Below are 20,506 nucleotides of genomic sequence, written 5' to 3' on the forward strand. Positions count from 1 at the left end.
GCTGTCCTAGCTCCCAGCGAACGCTTAATGAATGCTGGCTGTTGTTACCAGACTCCTTGTGATTGAGCTGCTCCTGCTGTCTTGGCTTTCACCATCCCAAACCTTCCAGCCCATGGACTCGCCTGACCTACTGCAAGCAGAGTTTTGGTGAAGGTCTTCTGAAGCGAAGAAGAGTTTGACACCCCAAAATATGTCTTTTGAGATATTGATTTTAAGATGGTTATTTTTAAGTAACAAAAGACTCAGGAAAAACCTTTGAGCTTCCGCCTTAACTGCCTAAAAGGAATTTGGATAGAGCATCTGTTCCAGGAAGGGAGATATCATCATAGATAACTATAGTTTATTATAAACTAGTGTGTGAGAGGGAGGAACCTAGCAAGGTTCATTTGTCCCAAATCCTCTCTATGCCCCATTGTTAAAGATGGCCCAGCAAACATTGATTTACCAAACATTTGCTTTTGCATCTCCATCTAAATTGCCTTCCTGCCCTTTGAAGTCCAAAACTACACCCCTCACCCGCTTTCTTCTTTCTCTAGGATGGTATCTAAACCTCAACTGCCCAATGCCTCCTGGGTCTCATGCTGTTATGGAACCCCTGAATGCACATCTGTAATAAATTGTGGACATTTTCTCCTGCTCATCTGTCTCATGTTAATTTGATTATTAGCCCAGCCGGAAGAACTTAGAAAGGTGGGAGGAAAAGTATTTCTTGTGCCCCCACATTTCCATTCGAGTGTCTAATTTTGTAAATATGTGGAAGGCAGCACGGCCCGATGAGATATGCTTGGCTCTGCCACTGCTTGGCTTGGTATCTTAGGAAAGTTGCTCAACCTCAGATTCTTTATCTGTAAAATCTGGATAAGAACCCAGTTCTGTCTCCCTCACGGGGCTGTCATGGAGTTAAAATGAGAGTGAATATGAACATGGGTTGTACATGCTAAGTTCTCTAGAAATGTAGATGCGTTTTGCAAAAGGATCAGCCCATAGTCAATCCAGGGGGAAAAGGAGAGAGGATTTATTCACAGGACACTAAACAAAATTAGTGCAAATTAAGCAACATTTAAAGTCCCTCAGTTAATGTTTAATCTAGAAACAATGAGATTGTTTAAGAGAACACATTGACACTGATTTTTTAAGTCATTTTATTTGGCTCTCCCTATTTACTAAATAAGTGAGATTTGTTGTTGTTGTCGTTGAGTTTTACTATTTTTATTTGTGACCTCATTGGTGTTCAACTCACTGAAAATGTTTTAAAGAAACAATGTCATTATTTCGGGGCTTTGGATCCAGTTACACTTGGCTTGTCAGTCTCAACTTGAAAAGTGGTTTGTAATATTTTCATTAATAATTAATACTTCTGGAGAGTAAAACTGAATTTCTCATCTGAACATAGGAAAATGCAACATGTTCCAGGAGGGCCACTGCCAATGAAAATGGGCCTGACACCAGCACCGAAACCTACAAAAATCTCCCTCAACACCAGCAATCCCCGGGCACCTGTGAAGGAGGTCTGAAGGTTGCTTTGCAAAGTTGCAATGCCCTGTGTCCACGCTGGAAGCCAAAGTCTGCTGACCTGCTGTCAGCTGCTGCATAATGCACACAGGTCTCACTGGCTACAGGCAGCCCCTGGCATTTGGCGAGTGATCATTCTTGGTCACACAAGTGTCGCCTGAATTTAAGTAAAAAAACAACACACAAGCATGGCACATCACCTTCTGCGGAGGTGAAAGCAAATGTTTGAGTCAACACCAAGCTGCCTTTCTTTCCCATTGTGAGTCCCCAAAGCACTACGAAAATGATCATTTAAAAATACTGTTTAAAAAAGATTAATTTTTTATTAAACCAGAAATGAGCTATCTTAAATTCTTTTTGAACAAGATTGGGTATATTTCTTTTTTAATGTGAATATAAAAACATAACAGAAAAAAAAAAAACACGTTCCTCTGAGAACTTACTTTAAAGCACCCATTAGCACTCAATATGTGAACAGTGTGTTCGTTTGACTACTAATCAAATTTAGAGAAAATATGACCAATGTCATAATTACATAGGCCCTTTTCCAAATAAATGAGTGAATAACTTGACTTATTCTTACATAAGCAACAGACAGGAAGAATAGTGCCTGAACTGCTATCAGAGCCCCTCCCCTTCGTTTCTTTCCCCTTCCTTGCCAACAAATGTAAAAAGAATCATCCCCAGATTTTCTGACTCCAGGGGCTAACTCCTCAACTGCCCAGCCTTCTGTGGCCATCTGTACTTGACCTGTGAGAAGAGAGACAGTGGCCTGACACTTGAGATCCTTCCTGGAGACCTGGCAGTGTGGAGACTTCCCCCAGCCTGCTATGGACAATTCGCTTAAGGCAATGAAGTGAATGGTGACCCAGGGCCTGCATATTTCCCGAGAGGTGTCCCTCCAACCCTGCACCCCTGATTCCCTGCACCTGGGCAGCATGACGTGCTCCACTCCTAGCAAGAGCTGTTGCTAAGCCAACGTGGCTACACAGTGGGATAGTTCCAATATTCTTTTGTTCGTTGGCTGTTGAGACACAAAGGCTTTATTACTGAGCTTAAATGTATCCATAGTTATGTGTCCATCAACCAAGTCTAAGAAACATCAATTCACAAATTATCAAATACTTTAAGCATATTCACGCCCCTTACCCTAAAAATTCCATTTCTGGGAAACCATTTTAATGAATTAACCTAAAATGTAAGAAAAGCTTTGCTGGTCAAAAAATTTTCCCCTCGTAATTATAATAGTGAAGTAATCTTTGAGCTACACCTCAATAGGGAAAGGTTAAGTGGACCTTTTTTTTTTTTGCCTATTAAATATGATGTACACGAGAATTCTGCTTCTTTTTAAAATTTTCTCTCTGGGTAGATATACTAGCACAAGTGAATGTGCATGTACACACATATACATGTAAACATGTATTTTGATTTGTAATAAAAAAGAGATAAAAACAATATATATGGGCAATTAATAGTAACATTCATAAAATGAAAAAAATATAAATTTCAAGTACTTATATATCATTGCTTTACAACAAGCATGTGCTATTTTTATAATTAAATTAATACTTTTAAAAGCTTTTTAGAAAGCCCAAAGTCACAAATCTATGTGAGTGGAGGAAGGGCTCTAACCCGGTCCCTAGGAAATGTTCCCTAGGTTTTGTGTCCCTCGATTTACAATTATAGACATGGCAGGTGTTCCTTCTTCTACTCCCAAAGACAAGGCATGAACTTGCAAATGTCTGGTGCTGGGCTTCCCGCCATCTCCCCATGCACCTTGTCACCCAGCGTATCCTTCTTCCTCACTGCGACAGGACACAGCATCCGACCCCTCTCCTCCCAAACTCCAGATGGTCTCCACCAATGGGTCAGAACCAACATACAAGACAAAACCTGCCATAGTTCCTTGAATCTTAGATGCCATTGAGTGTGAGAGGCAGCGATGATATAGTAACAGTTTCTCTGGGGAGAAGGAATCTTACATTTCACGGGTATAGCAGTTGTAAGGGGCATTCTGACTACAGTGTTCAACATTGGGCATTTTAGAATCTGTGGCAGCCTGTGTTTTTTTTCCCCACTCGTGGCGTTCTGTGCTGGCTGACATCTCACTTACTATTAAGAAGTCATAGCACAGACATAAGTCACCGAGCTGGGCCCACTCAGTTCGCTGAGCAAGAGCCTCTGGGACTGCCTGGATCTGCTTCCCAGCCTGCACGTTATTCTGCAGAAGAAGCAAACCTAGGTTCAGGCTGGAGCAAACTGATTTAGTAACATGTGTGAAATTCCATTTGGAGGATGGGGTTGCTGTTAGAAACAGACTCAGAGGGAGAAAATGTACGAAATACCAGACTAACAGTCATTGGGGACCATTCTGTGCAGGGACAAGCCTCGCCGCTCCAAAAAGGCGGAATGTGTAACTAGACATATTGAATATTTAATAACTAAGGAAGGGGACATCAAACATAGCCATCCTTTTGTTCAACAAACACTTATTAATTAACTACCAAGAGCTAAAGTTTGTGCTGGGCTCTGGAGATTCCAAGATTAAAACGTTGCCCAGCTGGTGTGGCTCAGGGGTTGAGCATTGATGAATGAACCAGAAGAGCACGGTTCCATTCTGGGTGAGGGCAGATCCCTGGTTAGCTGGCTTGATCCCCAGTAGGGGGCATGCAGGAGGCAGCCAGTCAATGATTCTCTCATCATCGATGTTTCTATCTCTCTCTCCCTCCCCTTCCTCTCTGAAATATATATATTTGTCTTCAAGGTGCCTGTGGTCTAGAAGACTGAGGTAAAGAAGTGCCGATAAAAGGGAAATTCACTTGAACCAAGGACACTGGAAGCCTAAGGAGGGTGTGGCTTCTACTGGAGGCTGGGGTGGTGGAGGGGGAATGGGAGAGGCTTCACGGAGGAAGTGACCTTGAGTTGAGTCTCAAAGAGGAGTGAGCCTTTGCCAGGCCAACCAAAGGATGGGTTCCCTGTACCTGCTTAGAAGACTGCAGCATGTGGAGGATGCTCTTATGGAAAAAGCCTCTTTCCCTTGCACACAGGATAAACGTGGCCTGCACGTCTCCGCAGTGAGACAATGCTTGGCACTGCTAAGTTGCTCCCTGAGGGAGCAGGTTGTCAGCCTGGTTCCCAGATGTATCTCACCAGGGTCCAGAGCTGACCCACATGTGAGGTCGCAGGAAGCATTGCTGTGGCATGGCATCAATCTCTTCACCCGGGTCCGGTGGCTCAGGGTGAAATGCCAGGGTGGGTGTTGGAACTGAAGGTGCCTGTCAGCAGGCTGGGTCTTCTTGGACTGCAATCATGGTTGGCATGAGGAGGCTTTGCAGCAGCGTGTGGTCAGGTACAGGAGCTGGGAGCACTGAGTGTTGGGCCTCTGGAAGACTGTCTAGCAAGTCCTGAGCATGATTCAGTAAGTCGAGAATTTGACTCAAGGTCAAATCTGGTTCAAGGTAAAGAAGGGAAGAAGCTCCCACCTGTGGCCTATTAGGCCTCCATGACCTGACCCTCAACCACTAAGGCAGTTGGAGGTACCTCATCATCCTACATTCATCTCCTGTTTACTGGCCAGACTCTGCTGAGCACTTTCCAGGCATTATATTGCTGCCTCAGACCTCACACCCTCAGTAGAGTTAAGGGCTCTTTCTTTGGAGCGACTTTATTTTTTGATATTTCAATGAAACTTTATTTATGGGCATTTAAATTAGAATTTTATGTAATGTTCAAGTCCTGAAAACTCTTTTTTTAAGACATTAAAAAATGTAAAAATCATTTTTAGCCCTTAAGTCCTACCAAAACAGGTGATGGGCCAGATTTGGCTCAGCGCTAATTTGCCAATCCCTGACCTAGAGGATGGGCCTTAAGAAAGATAGTTGAATTCAAACCCTTACAAAGGAGCCAAGAGGACTGAGATCTGCCCCTGGGACTGCAGGTGCTCCTCACATTCAGCTGTCCTGAATTTGAGTCACATTCTATGCATAATATTGGTCCTGGTGTGTCCTAATTAGTGAATGTAATTCATTCTTAAGGGCTCCCAATTAAAGAAAGAAAATGGTTTGTTACAAGGAACATCAGGATTTCTTAAGGTTGAGATCCTATTAGAATGCCATTTATAAAGGATATTCTTTTCTCTGGCTGGAGGTCAGTTGCATTTGCAATAGATTGAAACTCTGAAAGATGACAGTAACAAGTTCTCAAACCCAGACAGGTAGGCTAGAGCAGAGTGAGACAGGGTGGTTTAGAGGAAAGAGCATAGGCAAAGGACATGAGAAAGATCTTCACACCTGACTTGCCTGCCTCAGGGAGTCTGGGTAGCTGTGAACAGAGGCACAGTAATCTATTGAGAAACAGGTCCATGTTGAGAACAGTGTGATCATGTTTCCCCACACACATGTTCATGTACACACACACACACACACACACACACACACACACACACATTTTGCTCACATAGGTTACTTGCTTGGCCTATGTCAACAGGAGCCTTTTTCCCCCTCGTAAGTCTAAACCTTCCCTCTTCTTTCCAGCCCCTCCTTCCTCTTCATCTGGTCTTACCTTTTGCTTCAGGTGCCCCTCAAACTCTTTCTTCTCATCCATCTCCACACTTACTTCTATCCACAGCCATCTTCACATATGTGTCTCTTCCTTTCTAAAATGAGCTCCCAGTCTGCTCTTAATCCATCCCCCTCTCATCTCCAGATGTTAATCCTCTTGTATCTCCAGCCTTTCCTGTCCACCATGGTTTCACCAACCGTCAAAGTCCAAATAACCAGCCTGAACTCTGTCTTGAGCTCCCAACCTAAATTTTCCAACTACATAATCTGCTGGGCTTTCTAACATTTCAAAACTGAGTTTTGCACCAAACTCTCTCCTCTTCCTGTCTCTGATCTAAGCCCCAGTGTTATACCATTATCCATTTATTCCTGCAATACTTATTTATTAAGCATCTCTGTCAGACAAAATGCTAAGCACTAGGAATATAATGGCTCCCATTTCCATCTGGTGGGAAAGATGGCCTTTATCAAACAGTCATCAAATGAGAACACAATTATAGCTGGGGAATTGTCTACAGAGGAAATATATGTGTGCAATGAGAGCATATAAGAGCAAATAAGGAAAGTTTTTCCAAGGAAGCAACTTTGCAACAAAGAGGCTAAGGTCTGAAGACTGAGTCAGCATTGGGTAGGAAAAGATGGGCTGAATGTTCCAAATAATGAAAAACCATTGATTTACAAAGGCCCTGGGGCAGGAGGGAACTTGGAATATTCACAGAAGACCAGTGTGTATAGAGCCCAGGAAGCAAGGGGATGATGATATGAGAAGAGGTATAATTGGGGACCAGACCTTTAAGCTTCTTAAGGAATTTTGTCTTCTTCAAAATTAATAATAAATTGATTACCTTCAACAAATATTTCATGAGCACCAGACACTTATCCAGATGCTAGGGACTCAGGGAATACAGCAGAGAATGAAACGAAATCCTGATCCCATGGAGCTGATGTACTGGTCATACAGGCCACTGAAGGGTGCTCAGCAGAACCACTGTGATGTGGCAAAAGTGGGTACAGGCAGGTGACTGTGATGGTCCAGGGGTACATGACAATAGGCTGGTCTAAAACTAGGCTGAGAAGGAAAAAAGCCGATGAATAAGAAAGATCTTTAGGGGGCACAATCAATAGGACTTGGTGATGGATTGGTCGGGAGATGGAGTTTCTGTTGATTGTGGGATTTTGTTGTTGTCGTCATTTTCAGAGATTCATGAAGGAAGAGTTATAAAACTTGAACTGAAGGGAAAGATCTAATGGCGAGGAAAAGACTGACTCTATGAAAGGAGAAGCGGCTAGTGGCCATTGAACTTACAGAGAAGGTAGGATAGGGCGGTATCCAGAGCCTACGTGGAGGATTTGGCCTTAGGAGGAGAGATTACTCATAGTCCATTATTTTCATAGCAGGGATGGTGAGAAAAGATGCAGGTAGTTTATTAACTTGATACCAACACATTTGGTTAGATCTGGTCCAGGAATTTCCTTTTTTTAATTTTCCCATAGAGAAAGAGACATGGTCACTTGATGAGAGAGATGTGGAAAGAAGTAGAGAAAGGTGAGAAATTAGAGAAAATCAGGGTTAAGGAAGAGGGATGGAGAACCTTCCATAGTAATTTAGTCAGATTGCCAGGCAGGTTGAGGGCCCTCTAAGATCAGGGATCCTAAATGGATGTGTGTGGTAGGCAGAAAATGTCCCCCAAAATATATTCACTTCATAATCCTCAGAACCTGTGAATATAACTTTATATAGCAAAGTATATGTCTAATTTAAGGATCTTGAGAAGACACATTTATCCTGGATTATTTAGAGGGGAGAGATTAAATGCAATCACATGTATCCATAAAAGAGAGATTCAGAAGTAGTTTTGAGAGAGAGAGACAGGAGAAGGCAATGTGAAGATGGAGAGACTAATTATGTGGCGACAAGCCCAAGACATATGGCAGCCACCAAACTGGAAGAGGCGAGGAATAAATTCTCCCCTAGAGCCCCTGGAAGGAGTGTGGTCCTGGTGACAGCTTGATTTTGGCTCAGTGAAACTGATTTTAGACTTCTGGACTTCAGAACTGTGAGAAAATAAGTTTCCGTTGTTTTAAGCCACCAAGTTTGTGGTAATTTGTTACAGCAGCTCTAGGGAACTAAGAGAATGTCTGTCTACCAATCTGCACTGCTGTATGATTTTCTCCAAGTATAGAGCTCAGTTACAAGCACAAAATGGTTATGTTGCCACTAAAATGAAAACATGAAATTGATATTTGGACAAAATCCTATACGAGGATCCAGAAAGACATCTGTACAAGTACTGATTGCTCTGGAAAGAGGTCAAGAGGTGTGTGTGAGCATGTGTGTGTCCTTATATGGGTACATGCGAAGAAGCCCTGGATGTCTCCTGACTTTGGGAAGGCAAGGGACTGAGAGTGGGGCCTTGTCTATATCAGAGAGTCATTGTCATTTGACTCTCAAAAAGAACAACTTTGATCCTAGCCAGTTTGGCTCAGTGGATAGAGTGTCGGCCTATAGACTGAAGGGTCCCAGGTTTGACTCTGGTCAAGGGTACATATCTCGGTTTTAGGCTCCTCCCTGGCCCAAGCCCTGGTGGGGGCTCGTGCAGGAAGCAACCAATCAGTGTGTTTCTCTCTGTCTTTCTCTCTCTCTTTCACTCTCTCTAAAAATCAATGGAAAAATATCCTCGGGTGAGGATTAAATTTTTTTAAAAAAAGAACAACTTGTTTTAGGGCTGAATTAAAAAAGGCATGCCTAAGAAACTGACAGCTACTTATTAAATGCCTACTATGTGCAGGCACTGCGAGAGTGCCGAACAAAGCAATGTTCCTACTCTCGTGGAGTTGACATTGCAGTGAGGGGAAATGATTTACAGGCCAGGAAGCATAGACCAGGTGAGGTCGTGATAAGTCACATGAAGAAAACTAAAGTAAGATAAGTGGGATTAAGAGTGATGGGGTATTGTTTTCTAAAACATGGTCAGAAATGGACTATTTGACAAAAGTTCTGTTTGAGCAGAAACCTGAAAGAAGTGAGGGAGTGAGACTTATGGATGCCTGGAGGAAAAGCATCTGGGTAAAGGGAAGGGAAACACAAAATCCTTGATTCAGTGGCTCAGCTGAGGATACAGGCTCCTTTGATCTGCAGATGACATCAGGCTGCGAGGACCGTGATTAACTATGTTGGATAAAAGATGCCAAATCTAGAAGAATTTTGAAATACTAGAAAGATGGGCCTTGTTGAAAAATCAATGGATCAGGGCAACAATCTAAGGTCTTGAACTTTATTCCAAGAAGGTAATTGCACAAGAATGAAATATACAAGCTGTGGTTTAGTAACCATATGGTAGATGGATGAGAATTCCTTCCTACCAACACTCTGGCCTTCCCCGAAACAAAGGACTACAGGACATCAAGTATCAGCTAGGGGTCAACTGGAGGGACAGTTTTGTGTGCAGGGGAGAAAACAAGACAAAGTAACATGGCAAAGGTTTTACATTCTCTCTAAAAGTAAGCTCTGAGTCAGGCTCCTACTCAAACTCCTACTTGCTCAAGTGCAATGGAATATGATATAATAATATACATCAAGGGCCTAAAAACTATTTGATCCAGAAATTTAAGTCTCTATATCATAAAAATGATCCAAAATATAGAAACACAATGTCCATAAGGGCAGAGATTTTTGTCTTGTCACAGCTATATTCTCACAGTATAGATAGAACATGTCTTGCACATAGTAGGCTTAATAAATATTTGTTGACTCAATACCTAAGTGGATAAAAAGTTCTCTTTATAAAAATGTACTTTGCTAAATTATTTATAATATTTAAAAATTTACCTAAATATCCTACAATAGTTTTGTATAAGTAAACTATGATCCACTCACTCTTTGTATTTAACTCCAATTTCAAAAGCAAACATGGTGGCTTCAGTGTAAAAGCAGAATTAAGATCTATTTCATAAAATAGTTAGATATGGAATGGAGGCCCACTGTGTTCATTTTAAAGATGAGGGATTGCACTGACTTATTGGCATTTTTAAGCTACTTAATACATAGGTGGTAGTTCTTTGGGGCAGTAAAAATTATAGATTGTCTGCTAAGCAATTCTATCATGTATTTGAAAATGATTCCCAGGCCTTTAGAAAAGTAGATGTGGAAACAATGCTAGTTCCCATGCAAGAAAGCATGAGGTCAAATAATGCCAGCGAACAAGTGGGTAGGGCCAGGAATTCCAGCAACAGTCATCCATCAATTTGGAAAATATTTATCAACTGGCCAGTGTGCCAAGCCCTGGTGAGACTGTGGGAATACAGAGATGTCTGCGGCCCAGATTTCTGCCTCTTTGCAGAATCTTGTAGAGTGAGAGGGATTTAACACATCAGGGTCACACAGTAAGTGAAAAACTACGGCAAAGGGATGTGTCTGTGTTTGAGAGCTCAGAGATGGGGTACGGGGCTCTGATTCTGAACTGAATGACAGTAAGACATGAGTGTCAGGAAGCCCAGAGGAGATGACATTTAAGGGGCTGAGACCTGGAGGAGGAAGGATCTGTGAGAAGACAAATCTGGTGTGATCCTGGGAATGACTCAGAAAGGATTTCAGGGCACCAAGAAGTCGATATGTCTGTCTCTCCCACACGACTGCCCCTGCAGCTACAAAAGATGTTCAATAGAGAAAATGATGTAGATTTTTTTTATTGATTTTTAGAGAGAGAAGAAGGGTGAGGGGGAGAAAGAGAGAAATATGGATGTGAGAGTGAAACATTGATCGGCTGCCTCCTGCATGCCCCCTATGGCGGATCGAGTCCGCAAAATTAAAAATAATTTTATGGTTGGGGGTCACCACAACATGAGGAACTGTATTAAAGGGTCGCGGCATTAGGAAGGTCGAGAACCACTCTAATTAGAAAAGAGGATCAGAATGATTATTTCCATCCAATATAACTAGAACCATGACAGAGATAAGCACAGGATAGCACTGGGCCCCAGGGGAGGGCACCCCGCACAGACAGGAAAAGGTAATTAGACTCTCCTAGAGTACATGCCCTTGACCAGAAATGAATCTGGGACCCTTCAGTCTGCAGGCCAACGCTGTATCCACTGAGCCAAACCAGTCAGGGCTCTTCTCCTCTCTTCTTTTTCCCTAGAAGAAGGAAAGGAGAAAGGCAGAGGGTTTTGAATCCGTACCAAAAGGAAGGAAAAAGAACTCTACAGGGACACAGAGCAGTCCAAGTAAGACCCCAGAGGCTTGAAATACTGTACAGGTTGGGGAATTATGATGTGTTCCAACCATAAAGTGAAAGAAAGGATGGAAGGAGATGAGGTTGGAGAAAGGGGTCCCAGGCTGTCCTCACATGGAAGTCATTACAAAGCCTCTCTTTCCCACACTCCCTCCTCACTCTCTTTCTCCCTTTCAACAGGTTCATCTATTTGCTTTAAAATCACCCCTCAATTGAAAATTGAAAACAATTCAGGAAGGAAGACTTGCAACATAAATGGCATCTGTGAATGCTCCGTTATATACATCATTCTTTTTGAGGTTGTTTTATCTTCCTTCTAAAGAGCCCTGACTGGTTTGGCTCAGTGGATAGAGCGTTGGCCTATGGACTGAAGGGTCCCAGGTTTGATTCTGGTCAGATTCCGGTTTAGAGGAGAGGGGGAGGAGAGGGGGAGGAGAGGGGGAGGGGGGAGGGGGGAGAGGGAGGGGGAGGGGAGGAGGAGGGGAGGAGGAGGGGAGGAGGAGGGGAGGAGGAGGGGAGGAGGAGGAGTGGGGGAGAAGAGGGGGAGGAGAGGGGGAGGAGAGGGGGAGAAGAGGGGGAGGAGTGGGGGAGAAGAGGGGGAGGAGTGGGGGAGGAGAGGGGGAGGGGAGGGGGAGGGGAGGGGGAGGGGAGGGGGAGGGGAGGGGGAGGGGAGGGGGAGGGGGAGGGGGAGGGGAGGGGGAGGGGGAGGGGGAGGAGAGGGGTCCTGTCTCATGGATGATGCATTCTAAACTTACTTACAGGCAACTTAAAATCCTGGTATTGTTAGTTTAATATTTGGCCACAAATCCTAATCTCTCTTCTTGTACCATTTATCACTTCCCAGAGAGGCCATCCTGATCACCCTATCTGAAATTTCGATCTAGGTAGGTGACTTTCTTGGCTCCCCCATTGGCTTTCATCTTGCTAGATTTGGTCCACCAAGTTTACCTGTCCAAATCCTGTGGTGCCCAGTCCTGATATGGAAATATATGTTCCCCTTCACATCAGTATATGGCTACCATAATGGAGGGCTCCTATTCAAGTTGTTGAAAAGAGTGCTGAGTAAAAAATTTTTTGGAGGGGTAGGGTGTATAAATCACCTTTACAATACACATCAACAACATAAAAATGTGCAGATCCTTTTCATTTTTAATTACACTTCTGGGAATGTATTCTAGCAAATGATACCAACAAAAGAAAAAAGGTTTTATATAAGAACTGTTTTTACTCCACTATCTACAATAGTGAAAGGCAGATAAAAAAAATACTAATATCTTGTAAGGTGCATGATTAAGCTTAGGTGACTGTAACAAGAACAGTTTTCTTATAAACTAAGAATTCTTAAGAATAGGCTTGCAATAATAGCATTTTAGTTTTTGAAGAGTGTGTCAAAAACTCTTTTAGCTTATCACATGGCTCAGAATCCATTAAATGCTAATAACTAGTTATTGTTAATGAAGAGATAATGAAAATAGTTCAGAAACAGGTGATTAAAAATATGAAATAATTAGCTATTAAAAATACTTGTTTGTATGGTATTGATAAGGGATCTTCGGCTAACAGCCCTTTATAATGAGTCTTTCTTCCTTTGATTGGCAGACTACAACCTAAACTAGCTGATGCATATAGGCCTCCAATTAAAACTAAATAAACAATAGTACTATATAATAGCAGCTTAAAATTCTGTCCATAAATATTTGAGTGTCTATTCTGTGCAAGGCACAGTTCCAGCAGCAAACAGGACAGATAAAAATCCCTGCTTCGCCCTGACCGGTTTGGCTCAGTGCATAGAGTGCCAGCCTGCGGACTGAAGGGTCCCGGGTTCGATTCCAGTCAAGGACATGTACCTTGGTTGCAGGCACATCCCCAGTAGGAGGTGTGCAGGAGGCAGCTGATCCATGTTTCTCTCCCATCGATGTTTCTAACTCTCTATCCCTCTCCCTTCCTCTCTGTAAAAAAAATCAATAAAATATAATTTTTTAAAAAAATCCCTGCTTCATGGAGCTTATAGTATAAGGGAAGGGGGCAGGAAATACTCAAGTCAACCCGTAGAATAGATAGCATGTCAGGTGACAATAAAGGCAATGGGAAAAAATTAAGTGGGAAGAAGCATAGGGAATATAGCTCAGGGGAGGAATGGAGGAGGGATGATGTTTCAAATTGGGTGCGCAGGATGGCCTCCCTGGGAAAGGGACATCTGAGCAGAGACCTGAAGGACACAGGACAGTGAGCCAGGCAGTCGGCTGGGCCGTGAGCATTCCAGGGAGCAGTTCCTTTCAGCAACAGAAGACTAAAGGATGGGTGGGTTACTTTTGTACAGGCAGCCCAGCCCTGCATTCCTTGTCACTTTCCATTAACCATGAGGATACCCAACCAGCTCATCCAAGAGAGATTCCTATGTCTCTCCCGTCTGGCCGCCAGAGACAGATCTCCCAGCCGGTGCCAACACTGGCACGCTGCACCCTGTGTGCTAAGCAGAGAAGGCAGCCCAGCTCTTCTCCTGGGCCCTCTGCCCAGTGGTGAGAGTTGTAACCTTTACCTTTTTGTGCCCAGCAGCTCCAGTCCCCCACTGAGTGTAAAGGGGCATTAGCGTTCACGTGTGTCGTCTCTGTACTGGGTGAGCCTGGATTCTCTGTGTAAGGGCTGACTCATTCAGAAGCAAAATCACCCATTCTCAGAGTCACTTTTAGAATTAAGAATGTAAACTTTAACTAAATTTAAAGAGTATTATAATTTTGTTGTTAATGTTAAGTCTTCAAAGCTGTCAGATTTAGAGTGAGGATGTTAACAAAGAAGGGTATCTAAATATTTGTTAATGTACATATTTTTAAAACTACAATGGCCTTTGTCATTTCTGATTATCTACTCATGTCCCAGCTGAGGACTTGCTGTCTTTCTACCTTACCTGTTGGTCACAGTGGTCATTTCAGGTCCAGTGACAAGGAGGACAGTGTATGCTCCATGAGGGCAACTACATCTGTTTTTCTCGGCATCATATCCCCAGTGCCAACCTCAGTGCCTGGGATGTAGGAGACAATCAATGCTGATGAATAAATGAATGACTTCAGATGACAGCGCTGGCACAGAGAGAAAATACTTCTATGCTAGAGTGGGAGGGCCAACCACAGACCAGCATGTCTGAAGCAGGGGTGGTAGGACAGAGGCACGAGCTGTGATGCGTCACCCTCTAACGTCTGAGAAGATGGGAACCCAAGTGGAGTATGCGTTTAATACACAAGGTAGGGCGGAGTGGGGTGGTGACGTGAGAGACGATCACTGGCACGGTGTTTGCTCCCTTCTCCCCTTAGAAACTCAGTTTCATCATCTGGAAAATGGGGATAACAGTGCTAGCCTCACACTGCTGCACGAATGAAGTAGGAAAATGTATATAAAGCCCTTGGCACAGAAACTACCTCCATAAAAAGTCATAGCATACCCTTGTGTTTTCACCCAGCAAGTGCACATTGAGAGGCTGTGTACCCTGTGGTTGGAAACAGGGACCTGGACTGAGTAGGTTTGAATCCCAGCCTTGCCACTTCGAGCTGAATTGGTCTTAATTCCTCTGGGCCTCAGTTTCCTCATTTGTGAAAAGCAGGGCAAGAATGCTTACCTCATAGTGTGGCTCTGAGAATGAAATGAATTAATCAGTGCAAAACACTGAGACCCGCACCTGGCACACAAGCATTATTACTGTACGCCGGACACTTTTCATAGTTGTTTCCCACTTCGATCCCTTTAGGGCTGGTGGAAACAGTGAGAGGATGGATAGGAGCAGACAGATGTGTTGATGTGATGATGGAGGAGTTCATGTTGGATGGGCTGGATCCGTGTCTCTTTTCAACACTGGTTCTCAAATTCTAGTGCATTGGTTTTCCCCTGAGGGCTTGTTAAAACACAGGCTGAGGGGGCCCTACCCGCAAAGCTCCTGAGTCAGTAGGTCTGGGATGGGTTTGAGATTCTGTATTTCTAACAAGTTCTCAGATGCTGCTGCTGTTGCTGGTCCAGAGACCACACTCTGAGAACCATTGAAATGTAATAAGAAAGGATGTCAGAAGTTCCAAGAGAAGGAAAAAGGAGGTATGCACAAAGAGATATGAGTTCTGGAAAAATTCCAAGTAGGACTGAATTACGGACACTGATTGGAAAAATAATCTGTTCATTTAGTCAGTCACCAAACATCTCTTCACTGGCCACTGTGAGCAGGGTTCTGTATTCACCAGTCAGTTTCAAGGACCAAGATTTAACCAAGCAGAAACAACAGTGAAATTGGAGAGAAATATCAATCTACTGAATTAAAACAGAACAGCCTTAAAGAAAGAGAAGCCATGTCTCCACAGGCCTAACTCTACATCATGTACCCATCTGGCCTAACTCAGGAATCATTTTTTTTAAAAATATGTTTTTATTGACTTTAGAGAGAGGGGTAGGAAGTGGGAAAGAGAGACAGAAACATCGATGAGAGAGACACATTGATCGGTTGCCTCCTGCATGTTCCCTACTGGGAATTGAGCCCACAACCAGGCATGTGCCCCCATCTGGAATCAAACTGGGGACCTCTTGGTTCATGGATTGACACTCAACCACTGAGCAATGCCAGCCAGGCTCGGGCATCATTTTTTAAATTATGGTAGAATACACATAACATTAACTTACCATTTTAAGTGTACAGTTCAGTGGCATTAAGTACAATCATATTGTTGTGAACCATACCACCATTTATCTCCAGAACTTTTTTTCATCTTCTCAAACTGAAAATCCATACCTGTTCATCAATATATCCCTGTTTCCCACTCTTCCACATATCCTGGCAACCACCATTCTACTTTCTTGTCTCTATGAATTTGACTATTCTAGGTACCTTATATAAGTGAAATCATACATTTTTGCCTTTTTGTGGCTTAACAAATATCTTCAGGGTTCATCCATGTTAAAGCATATGTCAGAATTTCTTTTTTAGGAATGAATGATATTCCACTGTATGTATATACCACATTTTGTTTATCCATTCATCCATTAATAGACATTTGGCTATTGTGAATAATGCTGCAATGAACATGGGTGTACAAATACCTGTTTGAGTCCTGCTTCCAATCCTTTTGGGTATATAACTCTTAGCATTATTTTAAAGCAGATAGAATTTGTTTGCATGAAGATTAAGATCACATGCCTCCATCCCACCCCCCACCTTTTCTTTTCTTAGAACTTTACCACTCCCAACACTCAGGTACCCAGATCTCTCAGCTGCCTGAATCTGATAAATCATCCACCTCCAGGTAAATTAGCACAACAAGAACAAGGGAATATATTTGAATGCATTATGGGCTGAATGCATGCCCAAACCTTCCTTTTCTTGTAATGGAAAACTTAACTGACACTGTCCCAGCACACCTGTGCCAGGAATTTATGCAATATTCTATGCCTGGCCAGCATGGCTCAGTGGTTGAGCACCAACCTATGAACCAGGAGGTCACGGTTCAATTCCAGTCAGGGCACATGCCCAGGTTGCAGGCTTCATCCCCAGTGTAAGGCGTGCAGGAGGCAGCTGATCAATGATTTTCTCTCATCATTGGTATTTCTATCTCTCTCTCCCTTTCCCTTCCTCTCTGAAATCAATAGAAAATATATTTTAAAAATAATCTAAGGAAATGATTTAGTTTCTGGAATCAGACACCTGATAGAGGAATCTGGTCTTACTATTTACTAGCTGTTGAGGCAAACGATTAAATCTCTCTAGTTTCAATTTCCTGATCCATAAAGTAGGAATAAAACTAAGATAAGGCAAGCTAATTAAATTAAGATTAAACCAAGATAAAATAAAGCACATAACCGAGTGCCTGGCTTATGGTAAGTACCCAAATACATATATACCTTATATACATTTGTTAATACTGTTGTTAGTATTATTGTGGAGTAACTCCTTCAGATACATGCCAAGAAAGTTCCTGCCATCTAGGTATACATAAGGACATTATAATGAACATGGACTTAACAGATCTACTAGGTCAGGAACCCCAAATCCTAAAAAATGGAAATTTTTTTAAATCACAGGATTCAAAATTACAACCTGGCCACAAGGGATTAAAACATATCTCTGAATGGGGAAAATATTTTGGGGCAGGGTCCTCTGTGAAGCCCACGTATTATACCAGCATCCCCAGCGGCCAGCTATGGGTCTAAGGAATCTTCTGAGTTTGCAAATGCCAGTTAGAAATGGATTCCAGAACAATGGAAATTTGAGAGGCGTAATGGTTACCACAGATTTGGCCAGGCCCCCTCCTAGGATCGCCCAGTCCTTCTGGGACATGTTCTGACAACTTGCCGGCCTTTTATGAAGCCTCTGAGAAGGAATGATGTTCCTGCCACTTCCGTTAGCAGAATATTCCGCGGTGAAATATGACTCACTGTCAGGGCCCGCGCCTTTGCGATCCCCTTTCTTCTCCTGACCCACTTTCATCGTGCTGTGCCCTTTTGTACAAAGTCAGATGAAGCCTCTCCGGGAGGAGTTTGCTCTGTGAAGACTGACATTTAAAGACCATTTCCACCTCTTAAACTCACTCCTGTTCATTTAGCCAAGCAAAGCATGTTTAATTCTTTTAATCTTCCCCCATAAATCAATCCCGTCATTCCCTTAATAGTCCTTCTCCTGTGCTTTGAACTCCCTCCAGTCTGGCCATCCTAAGCTCTTGTTCCGTTTACACTTGAGAATTGCCAGTCACTCATGAAATGGCTGTGCAGGAAAAACAGCCGGGCCTGCCCGGGTTCCAAGCGCTCTCTCTGAGCTGACTGTCTGCTGCCTAGGGGTTCTGCGAGCCCAGAGAAAAGCCCTGCCTAGCGGCCAACCCCTTAAGGTAGATTTGAGGCATTTGCTGCCTACTCCATGATGGGTCTTTCAAGGAGACCTGGCCCACCTCGCCAATGGTCAAGGGAATTGCACGAGAAGCCACCTCAGACACCTACACCCCTCATTTTACTCAGGCCTCTCAGTGTGTCCACCTATCACTTGGCTTCTACCTACCAGGACCATGGATAAGCCCAGAAAGGATCTTACCTGGAAGGTGCCAGCATGGTCTTCTTCCTTATCACCCTCTCTGTGTTCTTTGAGAGCAATTAGTGTAAACCCTCTGAAGTAGGAGGGAGTAGCAGCTGAAAGTGTCACTGTAGAGAGAGAAGAAAGCAGATTATAAGCACAGGAACCAACTGCCTTCTATTTGTGAAATGGATAGATGCGAGTTCTCCATCAGCATTCCAGACCTGTGGATTAGAGGGGCAGTGGACAGTGGGAAAGGCTTGTCCAGTTAAGTAGTGAACTCTCATTCTCTCCGCCCAGTTCCTTCTTACATTTCAATACTTGCTAAATGCCTGAATTGCTCTCTCACTAAGGAATTATTGAACCAACCAAGACTGTGGTGAGCTCTCTCTCAGTAACCATGATTTGATAAAGATAGTCCCTGGTGAGCAACTGTAATCTTGACAGTTATCTAATGGTACACTTCCATTAGACTGACCCACGGGAAATCTAGCTGCTCACAGCACATATTGACAGAGACTGTCTTGTGTTTTCCAAAACACATTTCCTTTCTCTTGTGGGCACTCGGCTAGACCACACAGTCAGCCTCCCTTGCAATTAGATGGAAATCATGGACAGACATGATGCATGCTACCTCCAACCTGACACATACACATTTTCCATTTGATCCTCCACTCTTCTCTCCTGCCTCTGCCTGCCAAATGCAAGGGATATGGCCGAGGACTGGTGTCCCGGGAGAAGGAGAAGGAGCCACAACATAGAAAGAACCTGGGATTCTGAATAAGCACAAAGAATCACTCACTGACCAGACACAACCATATTGTATTTTGCATAAACTGGAAATAAACTTATATTATGGAGTTTTGTGATAGCAACTGGGGTTATGAATTTACATTACACTCTTTCTCTTCACATTTACCTAGAGAACTATGTTTTCATAAAAATCCTGTTCAAGTGTCTTCTCAGCAATGATAGTCAACCCTCCCTTTGTATACCCAATCTCCAGAGATGAAGATCTTTTACTATAATTTTTGTACTGAATTGAAATTCCCTTTTTACCTGCCTTCTCCACTGTACTGTCCATTAATGCTGGAGAGGGACTGGATTTTAATTATCTTTGTATCCCCAGCATTTAGCACAGAGCCTGGCATCTAATAGACACTCAATTAAAGTTTCTTGAAATTTATTTAAATCAAGGCTTAAATTACTTTACTGCCTGATCAAAGTGCTAAGATTCTGGTCTTTAAACATGGAAGTATAGACTATTAGAGCCTCAAGCTACCCCAAGAATCATCCATTCCAGCCTTCCGACTTTACAAATAGGAGCCAAAGACACAGAGAGGGCAACAACAGCCCCAAGGTAGTAAGACCACCTAGAGTTGCACATACTGAGTCTATTCATAGTATGGGTATCCCACAAGTGTTGATGACATAAAAAAATTATGATCAATTCATTTAAAATATAATATTTATGCAATTCTGATAAGCAACCCCCTGTTGGGGAGGGGCATTTAGTATTCCTCAAACTAGTTCCAGTCCTGAAAATGAAGCACCCTAAAACTCCCAAAACTCCCAAAACTAGAACCACCATCTTGGATAATGTTCAGTGATCCATGAGCAACCAACACAGTGACTCTCAGAGAACTCTGAAACACAAAGATTGCAAATCTCATGCTGTGATTGGTCAGTTCATCCTGCAAAAAGTAAAGGAGCATTCTTATTGGCTACTGATGTCTATAAAAAGTCATATAGAAAGTAAGAAAGGAAGCATGTAGGGGGGGAAGCACTATAAAGTACAGTAAGAACATTGTGGTGCTCAGCAGTAGCAAGCAGCCACTGGATGATGGTTATGATGTCAGGATAAAGAGCTGAGATCTCCAAGGAACAGATGGAATCCCCCAAAGCAGTCTGAGGCTATCTGAAGTGCAGTGGGGTGGTCTTAAAGGCCACAATTCTGGAGGAAGGGGAGCAAACAATAAAGGTGCACTGCCCAGATCCCCTCAGATTCCTTTTTACCATTTTAAAGTGCCCTTGACACTGATGTGTCTTTGCTTCTAGTGGCCAACACCTGTGACCCTCAGGTCACTGGAGCCTGCTCTGCCTAATATGAAAGTCCCACATCCTGCATCAGGAGAGACAGCTCTGAAGGGTACCCGCCACTTCAAAATGGCCCTCCA

General features: G+C 43.1%; 1 protein-coding gene across 3 annotated transcripts in view; it reads right to left on the minus strand.

The window, feature by feature from the left end:
• The window catches only part of SPON1 (spondin 1), a 255,424-nt gene that overhangs the window by 217,994 nt on the left and 16,924 nt on the right, over positions 1–20,506 (minus strand). For all 3 annotated transcript variants that reach the window (XM_081098877.1, XM_081098876.1, XM_081098875.1), the window contains exon 2: positions 18,351–18,457. In XM_081098877.1, the coding sequence (XP_080955003.1) occupies positions 18,351–18,457 (107 nt within the window). The remainder of the gene's footprint in view (positions 1–18,350; positions 18,458–20,506) is intronic.

Source organism: Myotis nattereri (assembly GCF_964212035.1).
Source record: "Myotis nattereri genome assembly, chromosome: 9".
NCBI lineage: Eukaryota > Metazoa > Chordata > Mammalia > Chiroptera > Vespertilionidae > Myotis > Myotis nattereri.